This window comes from Notamacropus eugenii, chromosome 5 (assembly GCF_028372415.1).
Source record: "Notamacropus eugenii isolate mMacEug1 chromosome 5, mMacEug1.pri_v2, whole genome shotgun sequence".
Lineage (NCBI taxonomy): Eukaryota > Metazoa > Chordata > Mammalia > Diprotodontia > Macropodidae > Notamacropus > Notamacropus eugenii.
The window spans coordinates 37225358-37253151 of record NC_092876.1 but is presented as its reverse complement, the minus strand read 5'-3'; the positions used below and the strand labels follow the sequence as shown (position 1 = coordinate 37253151).

General features: G+C 43.9%; 1 protein-coding gene across 1 annotated transcript in view; it reads right to left on the bottom strand.

Moving 5' to 3' along the window:
* The window catches only part of PLCH2 (phospholipase C eta 2), a 334868-nt gene that overhangs the window by 102556 nt on the left and 204518 nt on the right, over nucleotides 1-27794 (bottom strand). The window contains exons 3-5 of the mRNA XM_072608589.1: nucleotides 12364-12510; nucleotides 5586-5822; nucleotides 3210-3346 (exon numbers count right to left, since the gene is read on the bottom strand). Of these exons, the coding sequence (XP_072464690.1) occupies nucleotides 3210-3346; nucleotides 5586-5822; nucleotides 12364-12510 (521 nt within the window). The remainder of the gene's footprint in view (nucleotides 1-3209; nucleotides 3347-5585; nucleotides 5823-12363; nucleotides 12511-27794) is intronic.

Here is a 27794-nt window from a genome sequence, read left to right as displayed (position 1 = left end):
TCCTGAAGAAGGTACTATTTGAGGTGAATCTTAGAGGAAGCCAGGGATTCTAAGACAGAAAGGAAAGCATTCCAGGAAGTACAAAGGCATGATCATTGGAGATGGAATACCATGTAAGCAAAGCAGTCAATAAGGCTAAAACCTAGACTAAGAAGACTGGGAAAATTGGAAGAGTCCAATGCCAAACAGGAGTTTAATTTGTTACTTGGAGGTAATGGGATCTTTGAAGTTTATTGAGTCAGGAAGTGATATGATTAGATCTAGGCTTCAGGAAAATCTCTTTGGCAGATGAATGAAGGGTAGATTGGATTGAGGAGAGTCTGGAAGCAAGAAAATGAATTAGAGGCTATTGTAATAGCCCAGGTGAGAGAAAGTATGGGACTGAATTAGAGTGGAGGGTTGGGTAAGTAAAGCAAAGAGCACAAAGGGGAGAGGCCCTTTCAGGAAAGAAACAATCAGGCAACTGATCTGATCAGATATGGTAGGTGAGTGATAATGGGGTATCAAAAATGGCATGGTAAATGTCCGAGGCAGGAGTGGAAACCAGGTTTTTCTACCTCCATATCTAGGACTCCAATCTAGTGAACCCAATCCATTCTCTCTAACCACCCTTTTAAGTTACTATTGGGCAGATGTGACTTTTATACTTCCTCAGAAGACTACCCGGTTGGCACATGCCATCCTACTGGGTTGGACTATCACCCGAAATTCTGTGATATCATCTGCTGGCCTCAGGGAACCTGAGCCCTCTCTCTTCCACCCAATAAGGACCCTCTCCTATCCTCCTATGGGGGAACAACAGCTGCTCTTAATGAACCCCTTTTGCTCCACAGAGATTTAAATACCATTCTACTTTGGCCCCCAATCTCTGGGCTTCCTTTCATACAAAATCACAGAATGTCTGAGTTGGAAGAGATCTCATAGCCCAGTCCACATGTCAGAAGGAACTCTACAACAGCATATCTAGTTATCTTCAAAGACCTCCAGGAAGGAGGAAATTGGCTATTTGTGGAGACGGCCCATTGCATGCTTGGACAGCTATAGGAAGTTTTTTCCTGACCTCAAGTCCAAATCTGCCTCTTTGCTCCTAGTTCAGTCCTCTGGGGCCAAGCAGAGCAAAGCTAATCCCTCTTCCCTGTGACAGCTGACTCTTTAACTCCCCCAGAAATTAGCTCCTGAAATTAGAAAGAACTTGCTTAAGCCTAATATTGTTAGAAAGGCGAATGTGCTGCTTCAGCAAAAGCCAGCGCTGATCCACAAATACTTACTAAGCATCTAACAAGCAGGAGTCATCCAGAACTGGAAGGAAACTAGTTTAAGCTCCCTTGTTTTACAGAAAAGGAATCAGAGACCCAGAAAAGGGCATTTGGCAGTGAAAAGAGCACCAGGTTTGGAAGCAGAGGGCCTGGGGTCAAGCCTCACCTTTTCTACTTCATTTCTCTGGGTCTGTTTCCTCTCTAATAAATAAGGAACTGGGCTAGATGGATTCTGAGGTCCTTTCCACAACTCTAAATAATCAATCAATCAATCAGTCTGTCTCTGTCTCTGTCTCTCAGTTTTTGTGTGTCTCTCTGTCTTTGTCTGTTTCTACCTGTGTCTGTCTCTATGTCTCTGTCTTTCTCTGTCTCTATGTCTATGTCTCTGTCTCTCTTTCTGTGTCTCTCGCTGTCTAGGTCTCTGTCTGTCTCTGTGTGTCTTTGTGTGTCTATCTTTGTCTATTTCTGTCTGTCTGTCTCTGTCTTTCTCTGTCTCTATGTCTGTGTCTCTGTCTCTTTTTCTCCCCACCCTCTGTCTCTGTCTGTCTGTCTGTCTGTCTGACTCTCTCTCTCTCTCTCTCTCAACTAGGTGATAAAGAGATAGAGTGCCAGGCCTGGAGTCATTCATCTTCCTGAATTCAAATCTGGCCTCAGACACTTACTAGTTCTGTGTCTCTGGGCAAGTCACTTAACTCAGGTTATCTCAGTTTCCTCATCTGTAAAAACTGAGCTGGAGAAGGAAATGGCAAACCACTCCAGTATCTCTGCCAAGAAAACCCCAAATGGGATCACAAGGAGTTGGACATGACTGGAATGATTCAATAACAAAAATCAGTCTCTCTCTTCTTGTATAAAACTCAATATTGTCTTCAACTCTTCATTTATACTCATTCATCATCTTCCATTAAGTGTCAAATCTGTGATCCTAAGAGGTTTGCCCAAGAACCAGATTACAGTAGATGGAAAGCTGGGATCTGCACCCAGGTTCTCCAACTTAAGGTCAAGCATTTTTTTTCCTATACCATTCTGTCTAGAATCTGTAAGATGCAGCTCAAATCCCACTTTCTGCTGTAAAGACTTTCCCAGTCTCTGCCACTGCTAATATCTTCCCTCTGATACCACCTTCCATCAAATGAGATCATATTTGGAAAGATCTTAGTACATAGCCTGTCACACAGTAGGCACTATAGCTTGGCACATAGTAGGTACTATAGCCTGGCACATAGTAGGCACTATACAAATGCTCATTCCCTTCCCTTCTCCCATCTCCTCTGTATAGATCTTGTTTGTATCTATTTGTTTATATGGTGTCTCCTCCATTATGGTATTTCTTGAAGGACAGGAACTGGTTTTGCCTTTTTATTATCCCCAGCACTTAGCACAGTGCCTAGCACACAGCAGGCTATTCCCTTCTTCCATATGATCTGGATGGATCTTGCATATACCTAGTTGTTCTCTCCCCAACATAAACTCCTTCAGGGACAGGAATTGCTTTTCTTTGAATTCCCAAGACCTGGCACATAGTAAGTTCTTGATCAATGTTTGTTAATCAATTTATGTGGACATAAGGGCTTCTGCTAGGTTCGGAGGCTACAAAGACAAAAGAGGAACAGGTCCAGTTCCCAAGGAGTTTCCATTCTGTTAGGGTTGGGGCATTGGGGAGGACCACATGTACAGAGCTAAGTGCAAGATAAGAGACCCCACCCATGAGACAGCTCCTGGGTTTTCCATGTTGCTGCTCAACAACCCGGATATTTGAGAGTGGAAGGTGTTGGTGTGCAGCTTTGCTGACATTTGTAAGGCAGAGACTTAGGGCAATGAGGTGATCCTCTACCTCCCCCACACTCCCCACCAAAGACCGAGCCTCAGCAGGTAGCCTTAGCAGATCTATTGCTTTTCTCCATCCCTCCTCTGTACCTCCCCTAGACCCCCCTGCCCCTTGCCAGGGCTCACCTTAAACATCTGTTTCACCTTCTGCCGGGGAAGGTTCACATTGAGCTTATGAAGGAGCTGGAGGACCTCGTTAATGCTCAGGCTGCCATCCCCGTTCTTGTCCGCCTCATCAAACGTCTGCTTCAGCCACTTTGAGGCTGAGTTAGGGGCCACACAACAGCTCCGCCCCCAACAGCATCCCTTAATGCAGCCCAAGACTCCAACCCTCCCTTCCTGATTCAGTCCCTTCCCTGAGCCATCTCAGCCCCCAGTCCCTCCTCACTTTCACTGCCCAAACATGGGCAAAGCAGGTTGTTAACAGGGCCTCTGTTGATGAGCCTGGACATCCATTCTCAGATTCTCAAGACAGTGGTAGAAAGAGACCTGATACAACAACCCCATTTCACATTTCTTAGGCAAATGAAAGGCAGTGTGGTATAGGGGAAGCAAACTATCATATTCTTTCCCCTAAAAGTGTGACTATAAGGCCCTTGAGAACAGAAATGGTTTCGTTTTGTCTTTGAAGTCTCCAGTGTTTAGGAAAGTACCTACAACACAGTAAGCACTTAATAAATGCTTATTTGATTAGCTGACTGGAGTCAGAGTCAGAAGACTCCAACTCTACTAAATACTGGGCCTTGGCTCAGTTCCATGTTCATTGGGATAGGGACTGGACCTGTAATCTCATGGATTAGGGAACTCCCAGATGAGAAAACTGCCTCCACCTATACCAATGCAAGTTGCCATCCTCCCTGCAGTTTACAACCCTAATAAAGTTGCTCAGAGCATTGGGAAGTTTAAGTGACTTAAGTTGAAGTGTTCTAGGTCATAAAGCCAGTAGGTCAGAAATAAGACTTGAACACAGGTCTTTCATCTGAGACTAGTTATCTATCTGCTATGACATTTTGCCTCTCTTCCACCATCATTGAATCACAGAGGTTTTAGAAATGGAAGGAAACTCAATAACCAATAATCCATACCAAAGAATAGCCAACATGATATGCCCAATAATTTGTGTTCATCCTTCACTGCTGAAGAAGACCATGCCATCAGAGAAATGATGATATGACTTGCACTTGACTTTGTTTTGAGTGAAGGAGGGCTGTGCAGGCCACCAGCCTCACTTCTCCTCCAGAGCCATCTGAATCTTGTGACCTGATATTCCTCAGGATGACTGGAGATGGCCCAGGATGCATTGGGAGATCTTGGGCCCCTTAGGCCAAAGTCTTTAAAGGTACTCACTTAGGGTGAGGCAACGCCCAGTTGACCTGAGTTTTACTGCCCAATAATTAGTCTCTGTCTGAAGACCTACAACCAAAGGGGACCTCTTCCTCCCTAAATCAGCTCATTCTATTCTAATTGCTAGGAAGATTTCCCTGATAACAACCCTCTCTGTGACTCACTTTCCTCATCTATTCAATGAAGAAGTTGAATAATAACATCCCTAAGGTCCCACTCAGCTCTAAAATCTTATCAGTATTGGTGGACTCTGTCCATTTATTTAAGAAAAGCTAGAAGGAACCTTATGGATTATCTAGTTCAACTCCCAAATTTTATAGATAAGCGAACAGGGGCCCAGAGAGAAATACCTTCCCTCAGGTCACAAGACTGATTATTGGTATAAATGGAACTTATAATATATAGCTGACATTTAGAAAATGTTCCAAGGTTCTCCAAAAGCTTTCCATAATTATCTCATTTTATCTTAAGAACAACAATCTTGTAAGGTATGTATGATCAGCCCCATCTTATAAATAAGGAAACTGAGGCTCAGAGAAGTGAGGTGACCTGCCCATGGTCACAGAGCTTGAAAGCATCAAAAATGAGATAAAAAGCCATCTCTTTTTTTTCCTCCAAGTCTAGTCAGTCAACAGATATGTACAGAGTGCCAACTGTGTGCCAAGCACTGTGCGCCAAGCACTGTGCTAAGTGCTAGGAACACACACATACATATATAATATAAAGAAAGGCAAACAAAACAAAATGAAAAGTCCAGTCCCTACTCTCAAGATGCTCACAGACTACATTGTTCTCTACCACAATGCCTTTCAACAAGAACCCAGGTCTTATAAGATAAAGTTCTTGTTGGCCCTTTGTCCTCGAAGAGGACCGTGACATCAGGGAGGGGATATCATGACATAGAAGTGAATTGGATTACAGTGAAGAAGGTCTGTGCAAGGTCACCAGCCTCACTTTCTCCTCTGGAGCCATCTGGGTCCAATGGTCAGTTACACATCAGGATGACTGGAGATGGCCCCCATAAGATGAAGTTAAATCCACAGGGAAGGAGAAGGGTGGAATAGACTACCTCCTGAAAATCTCTATTTATCCAAAGATTCTACAGTGATTCCCTTGCCCACCCTATCCCCAACTCCAGTTCCAAAGGATATTGGTCACGAGTTCTCTGGCGTTTGGACAGACTGTCCTCATCACTGATTCCTGCCATCAGGTACCGGAGGCCTGTGATCCAGGTTCGAGCTTCTTCTCCATTGGAAGACACGAGGTCCAGTGACTCCATGTGGTCCCCATAGTAGATACTGAAGCAACAGTTAGGGTCAAAGCTCCCATCAGCATAGCGCTGGAAAATCTCTGACTGCTTTCCTTCACATACTTCCTGGACAGAGTCAATGGAGACTAGGGAAGAGAGTAGAGAGGAAGGTCAGAAAAGTGAGTCAGTGTTTATATGGAGCAAAGTGGGTTCTGTTTTGTTTTGCCCTTTTACAAGTGTTATCTCATTTGATCCTCAAAAAAACCCTGGGAGGTAAATGCTGTTATTATTCAATTTTACAGAAGAGGAAACTGAGGCAGAGATGGAGTGACTTGTCCAGAGTTACCTAACTAGTAAGCATCTGAGGCAGAATTCAAATTCAGGACTTCTGGTCTCCAAGTCTAGAGTTCTATCTACTGTATCACCTGGATGCCAAGGAAAATCATGAATACCTTTGTCATTTTCCCTTTTTGTACCCTCAGTGTCCTTGTACATAGTGAGTACTCAAAAAATAGAGGGTTGCTGGAATGAATTGGGGATGGACGTCGGGAAGAACCCAAGACCCAGCTCCTCAGAACGTATAGTGGGCAATGAATGTCATCTCCTCTGGAAAGCCTGACCTGATTCTCCCTGTGGCCCCCTCCCCTTGGTGGTCATCTTCCCCCTCCCAGCTGACATTGCATTTCTCACCTCTCTTGAGAACTTATAGAATTTTGTGTGTTATTTTTATTTCTGTAGATGACCTAACTCCCCTTAACTAGATTACAAACTCCATGAAGACAAAGACTGTCTCATCCACACTTTTCTTTCCACCCCTCTGCCCCCACCTCTCCTAATCCCCTAGAAATATTCTTTGCATACAAGCAATAATGATCAACAACATAGTAGTAAAGTGGGAAGATCATAGAATTTGGAATGGGAGAATCTGGGTTCAAATTTCACCATGAAACCTTGGGAAAGCCACCTGAGCTACCTGGGCCCCAGTTTCCTCATCTGTAAAATGTAGGGGATTGGATTAGGTCCATTCTAGATGGAACCCTATGATATCACAGATTTATATCTTGCCTTAAGGGTTTCCAGAGCACTTTATCTCATGTGATATTCACAGCCATCCCTGGGAGGTGGCTGCTCTTACTATCATGTTCTTTTTACAGATGAGGAAACTGAGTCTCAGAAGATGGCATGATATGCCCAGAGTTGCTGAAACAGTGTGGGAAGTGAGGTTTGAGCCCAAGTCTTGCTCCCAAGAAGATCAGTACACTGTGCTTCCTCTCTAGTAAGTGCAATGTCTAATTGCATTGATTCATTACTCTTAATATGTTGTGGAAAACCAGTAATCATTAGTCACACAGCCAGTGAGTCCCTCCCTACCCTGACACGTATCCCAAATAAGCCTGAAATTGAGACTCCACAGCCTTCGGGTAGTTTGGGGTAGAGGTGATGTGAGATGCCCAAGGAGGCAGGAGACCTGAGGGGTTAGCCTTACTTAGTGTTTATCCTCTGCCCTGAGTCAGATTCAGGCTCCAGGCTGGAAAATTGGCCTAGAAACCCTTTCTCTGTTCCTACCCCTGCCCTCCCCTGCCAATCAGGGCTCAGATGGGGTCAAAGCTGAGTAAAAGAAGGACTCTGATGGGGAGGTAGATGGATGTTGGTATCTCTGTGGAGAAAAGAGAAGAGCAGCTCAGGTCATCAACTCTCTTCCCCAGCAGAGCCCTCTTCTTTCTGCTGGTAGGTCCCTTAGCCCTGACATGGGTCCAGGGACATTGTTGGGAAAATGTGAACAAGAGTCAACCGTCTGGGAAAAGGAAGCCATCCAGCCTCTGGGCCAATGACCTTGGTACTAGGAAAGCCCCATGCTAAGAGAAAGAGGAGGCAGAGCAAGAAGCAGGCCAGCATTGCAACCCCCCTTCTCAGCCAAGGAACGCTGGCTCTCCTTTCAGAGTTATTGGTAGGGGACACTCAGTGGGGCTGCTTCTCCTCTGTGGCTGCTGGGGTAGGGGACAAAAGGGTTTGGGAAATCCAATAAATTCAGGCTGCTTACTTTTGGAGGAGCAACATGGTGGGGAGAAGAGGAACGGGAGGGAGGGAGGGAGGGAGGGAAGGAGAGAGAGAGAGAGAGAGAGAGAGAGAGAGAGACAGATAGAGACACACAGAGAGAGAGAAACACAGAGAGAGAATAGGAAAGAGGAGGAGAGTGGGGGAAGAGAGAGAAATTGAGGGAGGAAGAAGGGTCAGAGAGGGGAGGAGAGACAGGAAAGAGACAAAAGGGAGAAAACATAGAAAAAAATTGAGACTAGAAGAGTCAGCGGTGAAAAAGCAATTCTATCATCTGAGTTCTGTCCTCACATAAATCTCCCCTGCGGGGACATGTAATTCTCCTGGGCTAGATAACAGGGGAGCCATCCATCTTTCCAATAACAAGGAATCCGAAGGCCCAGGGTGGACTCTTTTATGCTTTTTCAGGCAACTCTTTTCTCTAATCTTAGCCCAGGTTCTAGTAAAGGGTTTATTATGACTCCCAGGTTTCGAGGGGTGATGGAACTAATTTTTTCATTTTTGTTATGGTTATATCATACCTCTGGAAACTAAGGGGAATAAAGGCCTAGAGGAAGGCTTGCTGTCCAAAAGGATAGTCAGTGGGAGAATCTCTGGGAGAACTAAGGTAAGCCTTGAGTGGGATGCAAAGAGAAAGATGGGCTATCATGGGTGCTCAAGGGGAAAATGTCCACACCAGCGAGATCCCAGCCCTCAAGTCTGCAAAGTGCTTAATACATTATCTCATTTGATCTTTGCAACACCCTTGTGAGATAGGTCACACAATTATTCCCATTTTAGTTTGGAGGAAACTGAGACCCAGAGGTGACTTCTTTATGATCACATAGCTAGAGAGTTTAAAGCAGACTTCAAAGACTTTGACTTCTGGTCTAACGTTCTAGACAGTACATCACTCAAAAGTGCCATCATCTGTATTCAATTGCTTACTCTTTCCAACTTTTGTATGCTGGGAGAGATTGTAGAAAACCTGGGTTTAAATTTCTGCCACTGCAATTTTGGGAAAGTCACTTCACCACCCTGAGCTTCAGTTTTCTCATCTGTAAAATGAAGGAAATGTCCCTTTCAGCTATATGACCCTACTCATAAGATCCTAGAAGCACCTTGGACAGGGTCACACAGCTGCTAATAAGTGTTTAACACAAGCTTCAAACCCAGCTCTTCTTGACCTAAGGCCAGTGTTCTGTCCTTTGCATTAAGTTTTATGCCTCCTTAAAGCACAACATGGCAGGAACATTTAGAGGGTTCCTGAAGTCTATGGGAGTGAAACACAGGCTTTGGAATGGCCAATGGTCTGAAAAACTTTGTTGCTGGGCTATACACCTGCTGTTTGAATCAAGTCAACAAGCCTACTATGTGGCAGGCACTATGCTAAGTGCTGGGTCTGAAGACCAACTTGGCTAAGTCTACAGATTTAAGTCCCCAGGAGATCAATCTCAAAGTGATAGATTTTTTATTCCTATATGCTCTCCAAGATCATTTGTTTGGTCATGAGTTGGAACAGGGGATGGTGGAGGGCAGACCTGGACAGATTCAATCGTGGATCCTGGAAGAGTTGAAGCAAAGAAAGGTGAACTCAAGAGATGAATCTTAGGGAAAAGAAGGAAAGGGAAGGGGGAAGAGGAGGGAAAGGAAGGGGGAATGGAAAGGGGAGACAGAAGTAGAAAGTGAGGAAGAAAAGGGGTAAGATGAAGGGGAGAGGAGGAGAGAAGAAGACAGGAAAGGTCAGGAGGGAAAGAGAAGAGGAGAAAAAAAAGTGAAAGGAAAGAAAGGAACATCTATTCTTCGGGAAGTATAAGAACCCATGACGAAAGTTGGATTCATTCTGACTTTCTCTTGCTGAATGTTAGAATCTTGACTATAATAAGGAGTTAGAAAAGGAAGCTAACTGGCCCTGCTTGACCCTGACTTCCTTGGAAGACACTGTCGATCTGCTCTCTATCCTTCGAGTTCCTTTCTTCTGAAGTCTGAGATGTGTGTGTGTGTGGTGGAAAAAACAGAGGTGTTTTGGAAGGGAGATCACAGAAAGCTCTGGGGCCAATTTTAGCTTCCTTGAATCGCATGACTAGTTTTATCTGTCTACCTGTGCTCTGGCTTCTAGGAGGACAGTAATGAGAAGCAGGCTCTAGCAACTTGTAAATTGGCTCCTCTGTAAGCAAGGGGCTTACAGGGTTGGAGAGAGGGGTTAGGGGGACAGCGGCTCAGAGCTGCTGCTTTCCATCCCTCCCCTCACTGGGAGCTGCCTGAAAGAAGACCGTGCAGACTCAGATCTCGCTTTTACTGCTATGAACACATGAAGAAACTCCCCTCGCTTGGCTTCTTCGTATCATACCCATGTCACCTCTTGTAAGAGGTTAGAGGACTTAGAGTTCTGACACATGCTAGTCCTGGATGATGATGGGCCAGTCATTTGGCCTCTTGGGGACCCTAGGCAACACTAAATTATGGACAAATTGCTGATCTTTACAAATGGAGGGAGTTTCCACACCTAGAACATAGACAAAAATCACATCCCATGTTTGAAAGAGACCACAAAGCTCCGTTAGGCCACCCATCCTTATTTTTATGAGGGGGGAGAAAAGGAAGACTCAGGGTTTGAACGTTTCCCATTCCCTAGTGAGAAATATTTATAATCAATTAAATATTTATTAAGTGACAATGGACATATTTGGCGCTGGGGATGCAGAGTCAAGAATGAAACAGTCTGTGTTCTCAAGGAGCTTCTGGTCTGTTGGGGAAGGCTACATGTGAACTGCATGTGTAAAATAAATAGAAGCTAATTTGGGGAGGGGAGAAGAAGGTACTAGCATCTAGGGGAGGTAATCAGGAAAGCCATCATGTGGTAGGGGGCATGTGATCTGAACTTTGAAGGATATATAGGATATATATATATAAGGATATGAAGGATTCTAAGAGTGAATTCAAAGAAGCCGCAGGTTCCATTCAATCAGACTTTATTAAACACCTGCTAACTCTAAGGCACCATGTTAGATGCTAAGGATACACGATTAAAATGGGAAAAAAATGGCTCCTTCCTGCCCTAAAAAAGCTTATATACTAGCAAGGTACGTGCAACATGTACACAGGTAAGTACATTCAAAGTTTGGAGAGAGAAATTGCAGGAGGGACAGGGCATTAACATTTGGGGTAGAAGGATCCGCAAAGGAAGGTCTCTTGTGAGGGCTCAGCTTGGAAGGAAGCCAAGCATCCCCTAAATGCTGATATGGGAATTCAGAGCAATCATTCCTCAGGTAGATAAAAAGTCACCTTCAGGAAGTCCTCCCACATTAGTCCTGCCCTAAACAGGACTACATTTATGGTGTTTACTCTTTCTTAGTACTTACAAATTCAACTTGCTTAATCGCTGCTTGATTACAAGAGTCCCCTGACTATTTCCTGAAATGCTGCTGATCATTCCTCTATACCCTTGGATGGTCCGGTTTATTTTTGCTTGTTTGCGTTTATTGCCTATGGGATTTTAAAGCTAGAAAGGGTTTTCTACCAGGCCACTTGGTCTTATCCCCAAAGCAAAAGCAATAGAAATACCATGTGCTCTTGCCCTAGCTTTGAAAAAGGTCAAATCAAGTTTTTGAAGTGACTTGGCCAATATCCAACTCCTGACACCCTAGCTTTCTAGTTCTAGCTCTAGGAGGTAAGCATGGAGTTAGCACAAGGATTCTTAACCTGGGTTGCATGGATTGGTTTTTCTTCTAAATATTCTGAAAACTAAGGAGTGGTTTCCTTTATAATCCTATGTATTTTATTTAATGCATTTATAAACAAGATTTTGAGGAATCCAGAGGCTTGACCAGAATGCAAAAGGGGAGTAAGGCACAAAAATGATAAGATGTCCTGGTAGAGTAGAATGAATGCTGGACCTGAAATTAAAAAGATGTGGATTCAAATTCCAATTCTGGCACTTGCTGACATTTCAACACTCTGAGCCTCGGTTTCCTTATTTCTAAAATGAGATTATTCTACCTTTAGTGTCCCCCACACAGGGTTATTGTGAGATTCATATAAGTTAATGAACATAAAGTAGCTTGCAAAAAACGCGATGAGAAGTCAACTATTATTATTTCAAACAAGCATTTATTAAGAACTTACTATGTGACAGCACTGTCCTGGTCAATAAGAAATAAAACACAAAATCCTAATAGTCCTTGCTTACTGCCTATGGGAAATGCAAAATTGCCTCTCTAAATCTCAGTTTCTCCATATGAAGTATAAGAGGATTGGATTGGATGACCTCTAAGGCCCTTTCCAACTCTGGATTCCATGAACCTATGATGATCTCAAAGATCACCTTCTATTGAGGTCTAACTTTCTTGAACTGGAGGCCTGCATCCAATTATTTCTCAATAGTAGAATCCAACTATTTCTCAAGAGCTGGCCAGGTCCATCATTATAGGGAAGAACCCTACTGCTCTCTCCTTCTCTTGTGAAGAGTCCCTTATATGCACTCCTCAGGATACTTGTCTCCCCATCCCCTGCCTGGAGGCCAGAGTCAGTGTCAGGGATGGCCAGTTTGTTGGAGGGAAGATGGCCCAGAGGGGAGACAGGAGGGAGAAGACTTATTTCCTTAGAATTCACCATCAGAATTGACCCAAATTGAAAGGTAGGCCTCATACTTACTCTTGGCTTTCTCATTCTTCCGCGATGGCCGCCAACGGATGCATGACTTGTGCTCGTCCAGGTAGTAAAAGCGAACCAGGCCCTTAGAGCCACCTCGAAGCTTGACCATCTGAGTCCCAGCCTGCATGGAACTGATGCATCTTTCCACTAGAGATGCAAATAGACAGAAGGGACAGTTCAACTCAGTGTCAGCCTCAGCCTTCACAGGATCACATACTTAAGAGCTGAAGGGACCTTAGCGGTCATCTAGTCCAATCCTTGCCTTTATTTCAGAGGAGAAGACAGAGGGCCCGAGTGGTAAACTGATTTACTGAGAGTTATGCAACTAGGCAAAAAGCCCAACATTCTAACCCAGGCTGTTTGACTGCATGTAGGCCTAGACCACGGGAGCTTTTAACAGTTCATCCTCAGACAGGTAAATGGCGCAAGATTATGAGTCTGGGCACCTGGGTTCCTGAGTTCTACTTATACCAAGTCATTGTGGGATTTCCTTCTTTTTCATGGGTCTCAGTTTCACCTGTAAAACGAAATGATAGGACTACATATCCTCAGAGGTCTCTTGCAATTCTGACCTTCCAGATCTTTAAAGGATTTTCTCACTGGCGTAAATTTCTATTAATTATAGGCAGCATGAGATATAGAACCAGGCTTGGTGTTGAGGAGATCTGGGTTTGAGTGCTGGCTCAGATACACAGTAGTGTGATAATAGGCAAGTACTAACCTCTCAGTGGAGGAGGCATTCTACAGGGCCTTTGGTAACTAGAGCAGAAGGTTCTAGTGGCTAAGAATCCTAGACTTGGAAGACCTGGGTTCGAAGCCTGCCTCTGGCATTTAGTAGCTATGTTATTTAGTTGTTTCAGGCATGACCAGCTCTTCATGACCCTATTTGGGGTTTTCTTCTCAAAGATACAGGAGTGGTTTGCCATGTCCTTCTCCAGCTCATTTTACAGATGGGGAAACTGAGGCAAACAGAGTGAAGTGACTTGCCCAGGATCACACAACTAATAAGTATCTGAGGCTGGATTTAAGCTCAGGGAGATGACGTTTCCTGACTCCAGGCTTGGCACTCTATCCACTGAGTCACCTAGCTGCCCTTATTAGCTATGTAACTCATCTATAAAATGGAGATAATCCCTACCTCCTAGGGCTGTTCTGAAGCTCCAATGAGAATGTATGTAAAACACTTTGGAAACTTTAATATAGTACAATGGAAGGAGCCATGGACCTGGAGTCAAGAAGAGCTGACTTCACATCTGGCCTCAGACACTGTGTGACCTTGGACAAGTCACTTTACCTGTTTGTCTCAATTTCCTTATCTATAAAATGGGAATAAGAACAGCATCCCCCCCTCTTAAGGTTGTTGTGAGAATCAAATGGGACATAATTGTAAAGCACTTAGCATTTTGCCTGACACATGGTAAGTGATATATAAATGTTAGTTGCTGTTATGTTACAGGTGAGTTGCCAATCTGCAGCAGTGGAGGGAGATTCCACACTAGGAATCTGAGAAATTGATGAAATCAAATTTGCCTCCTCCCCCACCCCACCATGTTGGTGGTCATTATTTACATTTACTTAATACTTAACATTTTTCAATATATTTTTTTAAATTAAATTTTATTTTCACAATCTCCCTTTTCTCCATCTTATCTCCACTTCATGTTGAGAAAGTTAGAAAAACAAAACTCCTGTGGCAAACTTCAATCGATTTTTATATCCATTTTCTCATTGCTTCCCAACATCCAATTTGAGAAAGAGTACAGATATCCATCATCAGTCCCATTAACCCTTGAACCCAGATCTCCTGATTCCCAGTTCAATGGGTTTTCTAATTCTGCTCATTTAAAAGTTGCTTTCCCCATTGTTAAGTATCACTAAAAGACAAAATTGAAGATGCCTGTGCCACCTCCTAAAATCTGCACCCCTCCATGGCAGTCTATTCTACATGCTTGTACCATTCTCTGGAATGGGGCAGAGAGTACAGAAGGTCTCCAGGGAACCCTGGCCCCAAGCTGCACAGGGGAAGGGGATTCCAAGTCTCCCACCATCTCATACCCCAAGTCAGTCCAGACCTGTTAGTTACTTTAGCTCCTAGGGACCAGTCCCCTCCTCCTATCAACTGTCCTTCCTTGGATTTAAGGGCGTAGGATTTCAGAGTTCACCTCATCCTTCTGCTTTCTTTCTTTGAAGAACTTCCCTTACCCCAATTCCTTGAACCAATGGGTATACCGCCCCCCATTCCCCAAGACTGTGCTCTTCATTCTCAGTTTAGTGCCTGGTTTATTGCTATATGGGCCAAACATCTAAGTTTTCCTTTGGAATGGACTGACAAGAATATTGAATTTGGAGTCAAAATCCCCCCTTGGATGCTGTGTGACTTCTATACTTCAGTTTCCTCATCTGTAAAATGAGGTTAAGCTACATGAACTCTAAGATCTCTTCCATCTTTAAAGCTAGGATCCTATGATTTATATTCCCATCAGATCTCTAGCTCTTCCATTTGCTACTTGGGTCATTTCATCCCTGTGAACCTCAGTTTCCTAAAACCACTATTGGTTCTTCAGTGCTAAATCCTATGCTTTTAAACTCAATTCCTTTGAGTGCACATCTATTCTCACACTACTACCTACTAAGGGGAAGTCACCACTTTTCTGCTCCCAGGTCACTCTGCCTCCCTAGGTGTGGACAAGTAGGGTTATATTTCTTTTTTCCACTTTTTTTTCAATTAGCAAGCATTTATTTTCTCTCCCTTCCACTCTTCCCACATGAGAAAAAAAAATGAAAAAGAAAATGCTTATAATAGATACCCATAGACAAGCAAAAAAAAAAAAATTAAGCAAATTCCCTCCTTGGTTATGTCCAACAATATATATCCCATTCTGCATCTGGAGTCTATTACCTCTCTGTCAGGAGGTGGGCATCAGGCTTCATTATCAGTCTGTTCTATTTCCTTTCTTAGTCCCATCAGTATGAACGAGCAGCTCCCTCCTACCAAGCTCTCTCCCTCTAATATGCTATTCAGAGTCACTTTCATTTTCCCAGGCTTCTCTCGGTCCCACCCCTAGGCCTATAAGAACAGGAGCCTCCATTTCCAGTTTCCTAGCGCTTTAAGGTTCATGAAACTCTTTCCTCCCACCAACCCTATAAGAGAGGGCAAGTGTTATCATCCCCATTTCACAGATGAAAAAACTGAGGCACAAAGGAAATCAAGCCACTTCCTTAAGGGCAGATAGATAGTGAGTCTTATCCCAAAGTCCAGGACTCTCCATGGACATTGTGGTGCAGCTCTAACACAGATGACAGAGTAGGCCATCCTTCAGGGGGAGGGAATTGAATTATTCTGATAACAGCCAGCACCTATAACAATTGGGTCTGGAATAGCATAGACATAGCCCCCTAGCCTTTAGCACAGGGTTGAGCTTTCTAGATAGGGGCTGGACCAGAGGAGAAAAGGTGAGACAGAACCATAGGATCCTAGATCTAGATGGAAGGGACCTCAGCTAGAGGTCTTCTAAACCAATCTACCTCATTTTATGGGGAGGCAGTTTGGTGGTGCCATAGTGCATAGAGCGCTGGACTTAGAATCAGGAAGACTCATCTTCATGAGTTCAAATCTAACCTCAGACATTTACTAGCTGTGTGACTCTGGGCAAGTCACTTCAACCTGTTTACCTCAGTTTCTCCATCTGTAAAATGAGCTGGAGAAGGAAATGGCCAACCACTCCAGATACCTTTCCCAAGAAAACCCCAAATGGGCTCACAGAGAGTTGGACAAGAATGAACAATAACAAAACCTCATTTTATAGAGGAGGAAACCAAGTCCCAGAAGGATAATGATTTGCCTAAGATTATACAGATACTAAGTGGCAAGAGCAGGCACTGAATGGAAGCTCATAGACTTTAAAGTCAGTGCTATTCATTATCCACAATGTGGGCTCCAAATCTTCCCCAAGTCTTTAGGATCTGGCTGAAGACCTTCCCACCAAACCCAAATCCACGTTCATCTCCCTCTCCTCTTAATTCCTAATCTAAAATTTAACACTGACTTTGAAGTTGTATGATTCCTCTTGTTATCCCTCATAGAACTATGCAACTCTCATCTAGTCATTTAACCTTTATTTGCCTCAGTTTCCTCATCTAGAGTTTCCTCATATGTTATCTGGAGATAACAGCATCTGCATCCCAGGGTTGTTGTGAGGGATGATAATTGTAGAACACCTAGCACGGTGTCTGACATGTTTAAGCACGACATGTCATTGTTCAATTGTTTTTCAGTCATGTTACATTCTACTCTTTGTGACTCCATTTGGGGTTTTCTTGTAACTCGCCCAGGTCACCCAGCTAGTAAGTGTCCAAGGTCAGATTTCAACTCATGTCTTCCCCACTCCAGTCCCATTGCTATATCCACTGCACCGCCTAGCTGTCCCTAGCATGATATACTGTTGTTATTATAGAGTTGGGTTGGAACAATATACTAGTAGATTTTCCCAAAGAGGGAAAACTGGAAAAGCAACACAATGTCCTGATTCCCCTTACTAGTCCCCTCTTCCTCTTACCCCATTCAGACAACAAACACTTGTTGACTGACTGATTTCAGTCATTAAAGCTATCCAAAGACTTTGCTCGGTAAAGAGGATCAGTTCCCCTTCCTGGACTCAGAGATACTTCATTCAGGGTTTTCTGAGGCTCAGAGAGTAGTGAGATGTCCAATAACAATAGCAAAATAGTGCAGTGTAAAGGTTAGAGCACTGGACTTCTTAACTGGAAGTCCTGAGTTCAAATCCCACCTCAGACATTTACTAGTTGTGTAATCTCTGGGAATCTCTGCAATCCCTTTGCCTCAATTTCCTTAACTGTATAATTGGAAAGCCGATCTCAATGGCTTCTAAAGTCCCCACCTGCCCTCATCCAATGATTCCTTCTGTCTTTATTTGTATTGACAGGTCTTAACACACACAAAACCTGACACCCGGTTGGTTGGTTGTTGTTCTTTGTTTTCAAAGAGGACCAAAATGACATCACCAAGATAAAGTGAAGTTTCAGTGTGTCTGATTGAGACTGATCAGACCAATATGAGCTCAGAATGCTCTGCCACAGGTTGGGCACAGATAGTTCACGTGAATATTTGGGGTGGATACTCCAAAGGATACTCAGACCTAGTAAGTCCTTGATAAATACTTGCCTGTTCTTTGGCTGACTGACCTAAGTACTGACTAGATTAGAATCTAGTTCTTTGGTTCCAGATACCTACACCTTTTTACTACACGTCAACTGCCTCTTCCTCCTCCTCCCTCCCCCTCCCCCGGCAAAAAAAGCATATCTTTCTGACTGAGCCATCTTCCCATTAATAATTCAGAAAGGCATTTTCGAGTACAAACTGCTTTCAAATGAGGCTGTTACTCAGGACAGCAGAGACATTAAAAATTAACAGCTAAAAGGTTATTAAACACACACACTGAACTCACAAAGCAGCAGCTGCTGAGACAGCAAGAGCTGGCTGCTGGGGGAGTGCCTTCATTAGTGCGCAGTTCACACTCATGAAGATAAGTCTTCCTGATTTCAAGTAGATGGGGCTAGAGCCCAGAGAAGGGCCTACCCCAGGCCTGGCTCTCAGCAGATGTGCCCTGGGAGGCAGCTGGAACTTCCTGAGACCTCGCAAATAACCAGGCCTGCAACTTGACAGACACTCTTCCTTCACCTGGGAGTGCGGGTTTATAGGCCTTTATGTGAGGTTGGTCAAGCCACTTCCCAGCTTTGGGACTCGGTTTCCCCATTTGTAAAATGAAAGGGATTACGACTTGGCCCAGAGAAAAAAAATTAGAAAATGTGCCTCTTCTCCCTCTTGGCAGTAGTTGAATGGGGAGGGGGTCTAGGACAACCTGCTTGTTTTTCTTATTATGACCAAAGATATCTTGCTTCATAGACAAGATGGAAATATTCAGACATCAAAGTGTTGTAAAAAACAAAACATAAATAATTATTTAAAAAATAAGGATGAATTAATGTCATTTCTCTGGCCCTCAGTTTCCTCATCTGTAAAATGAAGGAGTTAGATTACGAACCTCTGAGGGTTCACCAAGCTCTAGAGCTATGAATTTAGGAATAAGGTAAGATCCCACCCAAAATCCTATCCTACCTTCTACCCTTTTGGGGAAAGCTTCAGAATTTCTCTAAATCATTTTACTCACCTCTATCATCCCATTACTTCTTTCAATACTAATGTACCTAGTGTTCAAAGCACACTGACATGTATAATCCCTCTTGATCCATATAACAATCCTGGCAGGAAGGTGCTATTATTATCTCCATTTTACAGATGAGGAAATTGAGGTAGAGGTTAAGGGTCACATTCTTGGTATTCATCTAAGGCTGGATTTGAACTCAGGTCTTCCTGACTCTAGGTCCAGTACTCTGGGCACTATGGCCAAGATGGAGCGCAGAGTACCTGTCTCAAGTTAAATCTACTATTCTTTTGAGGTCTTCTTGTTCAAACTTTCCTCTATAAAATGAGAGAGAGGCAGATTTGGGCTAGATGACCCAAAATATTCCTTACATACCAAGTCAACAAACATTTATTAAGGGTTTCTTACATACCAGGCACTCTTCTAAGTGCTGGGGATTCCAGTAAAGGCAAAGGTAGACCCTGCCCTCAAGGATCTTACATCCTAATGGGGATACAACATGCAAACAGCTTTGCACATACTAGATGAATTGGGAGTGGATGGAAGGTCATCTGAGAGCAGTAGGCACTAGCAGCGTGCAGAAGGTAAGATTTGAGCTGAGTCTCAAAGGAAACCAGAAAATCTGGGAGGTCGAAATGAAGGGAAGAATATTTTCCAGGTATATAGAATATAGAATATACATGGCTGGACAAAGTCATGGTGATGGGAACCTATGAGACAAGACTACAAAGATTGCTCTAGATTTACCAGAGCCTTCCTCCCCATCTCAGACTCTCCATGGGTCTGAGTAAGATCCCCTTCCCCGGGAAGGTTAGGACTTCCAGGGTTAGGGAGGGTACTAACCTCAAGGGTTGATTGCTCTCTATGGTTGTTCAATTAATCAATAACCCTTATGAAGTGTGTACTATCTTCCAGACACTGTGCTAAGTACTGAGTTTACAAAAAGAGACAAAAGACAGTTCTTACCCTCCAGAAGTTTATAATCTAATGGGAGAGATAACATGCAAATATAGTACATAAAGCAAGTGATATGTGGAATAAATAGAAAGTAATTAAAAGGTACTGCAATTATGTGGCTTCCTACAGAAAGTGATCAGAGACTCCTCTTCCCTAACTCTCAATCCCCAGTGACAATGACCACTCAAAGGATGAAAAAACGAACAAGGAAGAACAAGGAAGCTGACCAGAGAGGCATCTTGCCAACCCTGGCCACAGGTTCTTCTTGTCCCATGGAAACTACATACCAGGTGGCCATTGGGTGAGGGAGGGTGCCCCCTACCCCTGGAGCAAGTTTTACCTCCCCAGTCAGATAGACATAGGCTCTCCTCCCCAGTCACTCTCCTCAAACAGTTCTCCTTTGCCTAGAATACCCTTCCTTCTCTTCACCTCCTAGGGAAATCCTACCTTCCTTCAAAGTCTACCTCTTCTAGGAATTCTTCCCCAGCAAGCCTTAATCTCTCCTCCAAGTTCCTTCAGTCCTGACTATCTGCATTCTCATTTAATCCCTGTCATAGGGAGCATCCTGAACCATTTTATATTGCTGATGTGCTGTGATTTGCTGTTCTACTGTTACTTAGATAGTGAAGTAGATAGAGTGCTGGGCCTGGATTCAGGAGGATCTGAGTTCAAATCTGACCTCAGACACTTACTGTGTGACTCTGGGAAAGTCACTTAAACCCTGCTTGCCTCAGTTTCCTCATCTGTAAAATGGTTTGGAGACAGAGGATTTGAGTTTGAACTCTGTCTGTGACACTCAATACCATTGTGTCCTTGGTCAAACTAGCTGGGCTTCAGTTTCTCCATCTGTAAAATGAAGAAGTTTAATTGGATGAGCCCTAACATCCCTTTCAGGTCTGATACTGGGGAGTCCTACAAGCCTTAATGAACAGGGTTACTGAAAAATCGCCCCTACCATGTCCCCATTCAAAGTTGAACCCAGCTAGCCGTAAGAGAGAGTAGTACCATGGACAGAGCCAAGCAGTCACCAGTCCACTTTTAAATTTATGCAGCCCCTAGGCTGGTAGCTTGTGGTGAGAAAGGGGATGGGAAAGGGGAGGGGGAGTGGAAGGGAGCAGCTTCCAGTAGAATCAATCTCCTTGTAGATTGTAGCTAAAGTCTAATCCCTCTGCTGCTGGCTGAGCTGATTCAATTTGTATAACTTTCCATATAATAACATGATAATGAGGGTTGGGCTCTGGGCTCAGCCCAGGCACTGCTAAGAGACCTAGCGATCCTGACTGAGGGCTAGGACAAGGGATCTGGTTTTCACTAGCACAGAGCTCTCCCTCCCAACTCTAGCTAAAGGAGAAAGCCCAGAGACAATCAGACTCACTAGGAACAAATCCCAGAATCACTGAATATCGTTTAGAGAGATCGTCGAAATACCCTCCTTCTACAGATGCCACATTAGAGGTGAGGTCACTGGCTTAAAGAGCACTGGACTTGGAGTCTGGAAGACTTGAATTCGAATTTTCCCTCTGACACTAGCTGTACATCTTATGGGCAAACTGCTTAATCTCCACACCTCAATTTCCCCATCTGAAAAATGGAGATGAAATACCTGTTTCTTGAATCATGAGAGGTAGATTATCATGTAGCCAGGAAAAGCTGAATTCAAGTCTTGCTTTTGATCTACTGTCTGAGTGCTCTAGGAGACTTTTCAAGACTCTGGGAACTATTATCTCTTTACCAATGCAGGTGCTGACTTATACTGGGAGGGGGAGAGTTTCTTCATTTGGGAGTTTCCTAAGCCAATGAGATTACAGATCTAGTCCCTCTTCCTGTTCCTACATACTTCACCTGCTGCTTGTGAGGCTCAGCAATGCTTCACAAATTTTACAGGGCTATATAAATGCAGGTATTATTCGATGGAATGTAAGCTCCTTAAGGGCAGACTTGGGCAGATTCTTGGTCTTTGTAACCTCAGCATCTAGCACGTGGCACACCATGAACACTTCACAGGTGTTTGTAAAATTGGATGAGAAATAGCTGACTCAGAATGTGTACCCAAATCTTCTGGGATTTAGTTCATCCCTTTCTACTCTAAGGGTTCTTCACCTCTCTCTGGATTATGGACCCTAGGGCAGTCTTGGAAAACCCATGGACTATTTCTCAGAATTAAGGGGTTCAGATTTAAGAGGGTTCCCCAAATCTCCAGGTGAGGGTAGTGTGCCCAAGGAGAAGATTAAGTCAGGGTAAGATGGACAGTGGATCTAGGAACAAGAGAGAGGCTACCAGAATTATTTCAAGACTCCAAAGAATATGAATACATTCTCAAGTCTGAATGCGAATCAGGTTGCAAAGTGACAGGCATTCACTAGGAGACAAGCAAGTGTAGCATAAGGGACAATTATAAAGGAAAACAAAGACTTTGATATATAGACATAATTTTTTCCCTACTCAAATTCACAAATTTATTGATGAACTCCTTGGGGGAGGTTCACATCTCTGATTTCTCTTCACAGAGCTGTAAGCCCATTTGTATAGGACCCTTTACTTTTAATTCCCTCCTTATAGCTGGACATTCAGCCCCAAATTTGAGGAAAGTCCTCAAGCAAGTGCCAATCCATTTCTCCAGACAAGAGTACACATGCAGGACAATCAAGGCTTTCCCAGGAGCTCAGGCCTGTGTTTGGGCCCCCAGACCCCAAGTCAGCTATCCTTTCCTCCCTCCCTGGAGTTCAATCCTTTTGCTGCTCCCCAGAAAGAAGCCAGGGCTTCCTTACAACCTATACCATTGAGCCTCTCATCTTAACCCCCAGTCTGTAGCTCAGCAATTTCATTTTCTACATAAAGCTTACTACTGGTCAAGATAAAACTCAGAATGTTGACTCAAGGAAGGAAGGGGGGAGGGAGAAGAAGCCACATATATTGGTTAGAGGGAAAATGACCATCTATTGGAGGTTAGGAGAAAAAAAATCTTATTTGTGAAAAATATATTGGAAACCACAAACCATATCGAAATGCTCCCAGTAAGGCTGGGATAAACCCAGGGATTATATTCACCAAGGGGATCAGGAATTTTCTCTGGGGAAATCTGCTCTGAAGAAGGTTCAAGGTTCAGCTAGTAGAAATTGTCATGGGAAAAAGACCAGCTAGTCTAAAAAGTGTCCCCAGTCAGGTCAGAGAGTGGCAAGCATTCCAGGGGCATGTGGTCCCAGGGTCCTTCTCTAGAGAAACTCAACCTTTCCTTTTTACTCCCCTCCCAAAGCTATGCTCTTCCTTTGGGATGATGAGACTCAGTTTCCCCTTATGTAAAATGAGGTGGATTGGACCAGGTGACTTTTAAGTTTCCAGTTCTAAGTCTATGTTCCCATGACAGATGCTGACCCAGTTACAGATGAGAGTTGAAAGCCATCTAGAACAGAGGGGAAGGGAAGGAAATTAGCATTTATTAAACCCTACTATGTTCCAGGCAATGTGCTAAGCCCTTTACAAATACTATCTCATTCGATCCTCACAACAACCCTGGGAGGTAGATGCTAATACTATCTCCTTTTTGCTGCTGAGGAAACTGAGGCAGACAGAGGTGAATTGACTTGCCCAGGGTCACACAACCAGGAAGTATCTGAGGCTGGATTTGAACTCAGGTCTTCCTGACTCCAAGCCCAACGATCTATCCACTGTGCCACCTAAATGTCTAATTTAGACTGCAAAGCCAGAGATTCCACCCAGATGAATTTTACCTAAACCCCAGAATGAGAACAATGTGCCCAAGGAGAGGGTGGTAAGAAGCTTAAGGCAGGACAAGATCGACAATGGGTCAGAGACAAGAGAGAGGATACGCAGATTGTTTAATGAGAACATGAATACATTCCCAAGATGCGAACATGAACCAAAAATGCCTGAATGGCTGAAAGGGACATTCACCAGGATTCAGTGAGGCAGAGCAGAAGAAGCAACGGGTTGGAGGATATAGGTTCAAATCCCATTTTAGACACTTAATCCCTGTGTGACCTTGGAAAAATCTGTTTCCTCATTTATAAAATGAAGTGTTGAACTGGATGGCCTTTGAGGTCCCTTCCAGCCCTAGATCTTGAGGCAGCTAGATGTTATAGTATATAGATTTGGAGGCACGAAGACTTGAGTTCAAAAACTTTCTCAGCTATGCATGACCTGGGGCAATCATTTATTTTCTGTCTGCCTCAGCCTACTTAAGTATGAACTGGGGAAAATAATGGCACCCACCTCCCGGGATTGTTGTAAGCGTCAAATGAACATAATTATTAAACCACTTTGTCAGTTTTAAAGCATTATATAAAATCTTATCATCATCATTGCATCATCATCATTGTCATTATCCTGAGACCATGAGCATCCAGATACCAGAAATCCTTAGTCAATGCTGTCCCTAACCCCAGATCCAGGGATCTCACATTTTCCAATACCACACACATCCTGGGAATATGAAACAAAGACTTTGAATCTTCAAGACTTTCAATCAAATGCCCAGAACACTTCACAAACCCTAAGGTGCTATCCCAAGGTTAGGTATCATTACTTTGTACTAAAGTACAAAATTTTGTTTCCTACTGTTTTGTACTCAAGTACAAAGTACCAGTACCATTAAATCCAAGGAAGTTTGGTTTTTCCTTTCTTACCGAGCTGGCCTAGTCTCCATTTTGGGGAAACCACGATGCTCCCTCCGACCCAGAGAAACTCCTTTGCCAAGCAGGCCACTGTCCCCTTGTTTTGGAGTGAGGAAGACTCGCCAAGAGCCATGTCAGGAAGGTAGAATAGTTCACCTCTTCCAGCTGGGCCAAAGTGATGGGAGGTCAGTCACCAGGTCACAGAGGCAAAGGAAGACCAAAAGGATGGGACAGCAGGTGTACCATCCTGCCACCTTCCCCCTGGAACTGCCCAGAACCATCCTTGTCCTTATTCAACCTTGAGGTTCATTGAGTCTCCCCATTCAAAGGTTACCATGTTTCCCAAAGACTCCATTAGAAATCCAATGTTTTCTTAAAAGAAACCTTAGCTTCTGCCTCAGCACTTAGAGAAGAGGTCCCAGGTCAGACAGCTTCATTTGTGCTCCTCCTCCTATAAAATGCTGGTCCCATCTGTACCAGGTTACCGAAGGTCACTGGCATTACCCAAAAGAAGCAGACAGTGGAACAGGTGTCCTGAATCCTTCAGAGCATCCCAATAGTCTGCCCCAAAGGTTTTCTCATCCTCTTCTGCCCTTGCACAACACTGCCTAGTCAGGGTTCCTGACCAGCTGCTTCCCCCAAATACTATGCCTCCTCTGGGGAATGGGAGAGCTCCTTTCAACCCATCAGCTTCCCATGCCTGGATGGACTTCTTTTTCCTGATGCCAAAGCCTGTCCCAATCCTCTTCCCATTGCTGAAGAGAGTCAGGAAGAAAGAACACAACCCAAAGAAACAGCCAAAGCCGTCTACTTTATCACAACTGCCTGGTCGAGTGAAGGACTACACATGGGAGCTCCCACCCCCTCCTGACCCACGTTTAACCAAAATCCCAAATCCTCCTACATGCTAATCCATAACTCTGGCTCCAGCCCCAGCCTGTCAGAGGATTTAGGCTGTGGAAACTCTGGTTGAGGAAATCAGGAGGAGAAAAGGAGGATCAGGAATCCTTCTTCCTTCCCCATACCCCATGGCTCCAGTGTCTCCAAGTCCAGGGAACAGGACATGGGTGTCCTAAACTAGATGATTCACATATGCAAAGTGCCTGGGACAGAGAGTCCAAAGAGTCTGCAGTGCCTGGTTTGACCTCTCACTAGCTGTCTGTGTTTGGCTCAAGTCTCTTAACATATCTGGGTTTCAGTTTTCTGCTCTGTAAAATGGGAGGTTTGGTCAAAATGATCTCTAAAGCCTCTTCCAAGTCTGATATGGCATGTTGTGAAAGCCTTGAACTTTGTTTTGGTGAACTTGCTCTCCTCTGTGAAGGTCTTCCCCCACATAGACAGACATAGGCTGCCCCTAACCCACATTGCTCCACTCCCACCTTCAATCTACCTTTCTGGGCTAGATGCTTCGGTAATACTCTCAGCAATTCCCTTTCTCTTTGTCAAAATCTAGAGTAATTCCCAAGGAATGAAGCCAATTGACTCTTTCCGTCTAAAAATGGGAATAATGAACTCAAGTCAAACTGGGCTTCATGCCTTATTCCTTTCAACAGATTTTCACTAATAACAAAGCACAATGGCTTAGGGCAGGTGTTCTTAAAGACCTTTTTTTCTATTTCGGACCCCTTTGGCAATCTGGCAAAGGCTATGATCCCCTTTGTGAGATAATAATTTTAAGTGCACAAAATAAAATGAATACGATGACAAAGGAAATTAGTTATAATGAAAATATATAATGAAAATAAGGATGTAATTTTTTCCCGTCCAAGTTCGTGGGTCCATTGGAACTTATGCCCAGACCCTAGATTAAGGATTTTTGGACTCCTCTTCCATACTCACAGATATCACATAGCAGATTCTCAAAGCCTTGATGGTGGTCCTTACAGAGCCTAGATAAGAGCTGCCACATTTTCTTACTCCCTGTTGTCTCGCTCCCAAACAGGGGCACAATACAGCCTCCTTCTGCTTTGGAAGTGGTAGCAACAGAACCAGGAGGCGGAGAAGCAGAGGAGCCAGGTCCAGGGCCCCCAGCCCTGACTAGCATGACATCAAGGTTGGAGGCGGGGAGTCACCCAGTCACATTGTGTCCCTCAAAAAACAGCTCCTACCCTGGTTGTTAAACTCTTTCAGGTTGGTCACTAAGAACAGCAGGCCTCCTGGGTGAATTGTCTGACCACCCCTTCACTCACTCCCCCAGCTCAGAGAGAGACGTCCTGGAGACTTCAACCCCAACTCAGTGACCTTTTCCCCACCCCCAGGCTGGATTACGCATTCTGGGCCCAAGAGTCTGCTGGGCAGGGCAACACAGGGTGGGAGGAAGAATTCCAGCAGACCAAACCCTGAAAGATGCTACCAGCCCCTTTTACTAGAGAAAAGTCTGAGTCCCTCCCCAAGAGGCCAACCTCACTCCTTGCCTGTCAAGTTCCAAACCTAGATACAGTCAAAAAGACTGGGAAACCCTCTGGTGAAAAATTGGGAAAGTCTTTCCCCTTCTTCCCATGATCCAAAACTTATTACAGCTGAGAACCACGCCCCCCGCCCCCCCATACACAATGGATCCCAAATCAGGCTAGAACCATGGCCCAAAATGACTAAGATGATATTTCACAAGGTTAATGAACACCTTACTAGTGGGTGTTCAAATTCACAAGGACAAGACTTTTGTCTCTGTTGCCCTTGTCCCAGCAGTGGCTGGCACATGGTAGGTGATTAACAAGTGCTTATTGATTAACTAATCAACAGCAGTTCATCTGAGAAAGGTCTGAGGTTTTGGATGAACAATACAGTTAATAAGAATCCACAGTGTGATATGACAGCTGAGAAAGTGACTATGACTTTGGCTGCAGAACTTTCAGGATTAAGGGCATATAGTCCAGTGATCTTCCACCCAGTCAGACCACCCCCAGAGCACTGTGTTCAGCTCTGGACGCCATATTGGTAAGGTAGAAAGTGTGCAGAGAAGGGCAACTAGTATGCAATCCAATTCGTTTCAAGGGTGCTTATTAAGCATGTGGCAGGTAGTGGGCTAGGTAGGCTCTGGAAATACAATGGCAAAACTGAAATATTCCCAGCCCCCAAAAAGTTTGCATCTCTATTATGTAAACAATGATAAGTCAATTCAAAATCTAAAGTAAAATTCAGATGGTCTGATATTTTGAACTTACTTCTGATTGTAAAATGTTGGACCTTATAACCATACCATGATGATAGGTATTGGGAACTAGAAATGTTTATTATGCAAAGGACTCAAGGGAAGTCATGGTGGCTATCTTCAAGTATCTTTTTTTATCTCTTCAAGTATCTTAAAGGCTATCATACAGAAAGGAGATTAAGATTTGTTTTACATGGCTCCTAAGGGCAGAATCAGGAACAGTGGGTAGAAACCAAAAAGGGGAAGTCCAGTTTATGTAGGAGAAATGCCCTAAAAATGAAAAGTATTCAAAAGAGAAATGGACTCAGGAAGTGGTTTGTTCTTCCTCACTGGAGATCGTCAAATAAAGGCAGGATTGCTACTTATCTAGGATTCTGGAGGCTTTCCAGAACAGATTACTATTCTGGTATGGGCTGGACTGGTTGGGCTGAGAGGTTCCTTCTTACTTAGTCTAAGAGCATCCTTGATCAGTTCTGTCCTGAAACAAACGACAGTTGGTCTCCTGGAGAT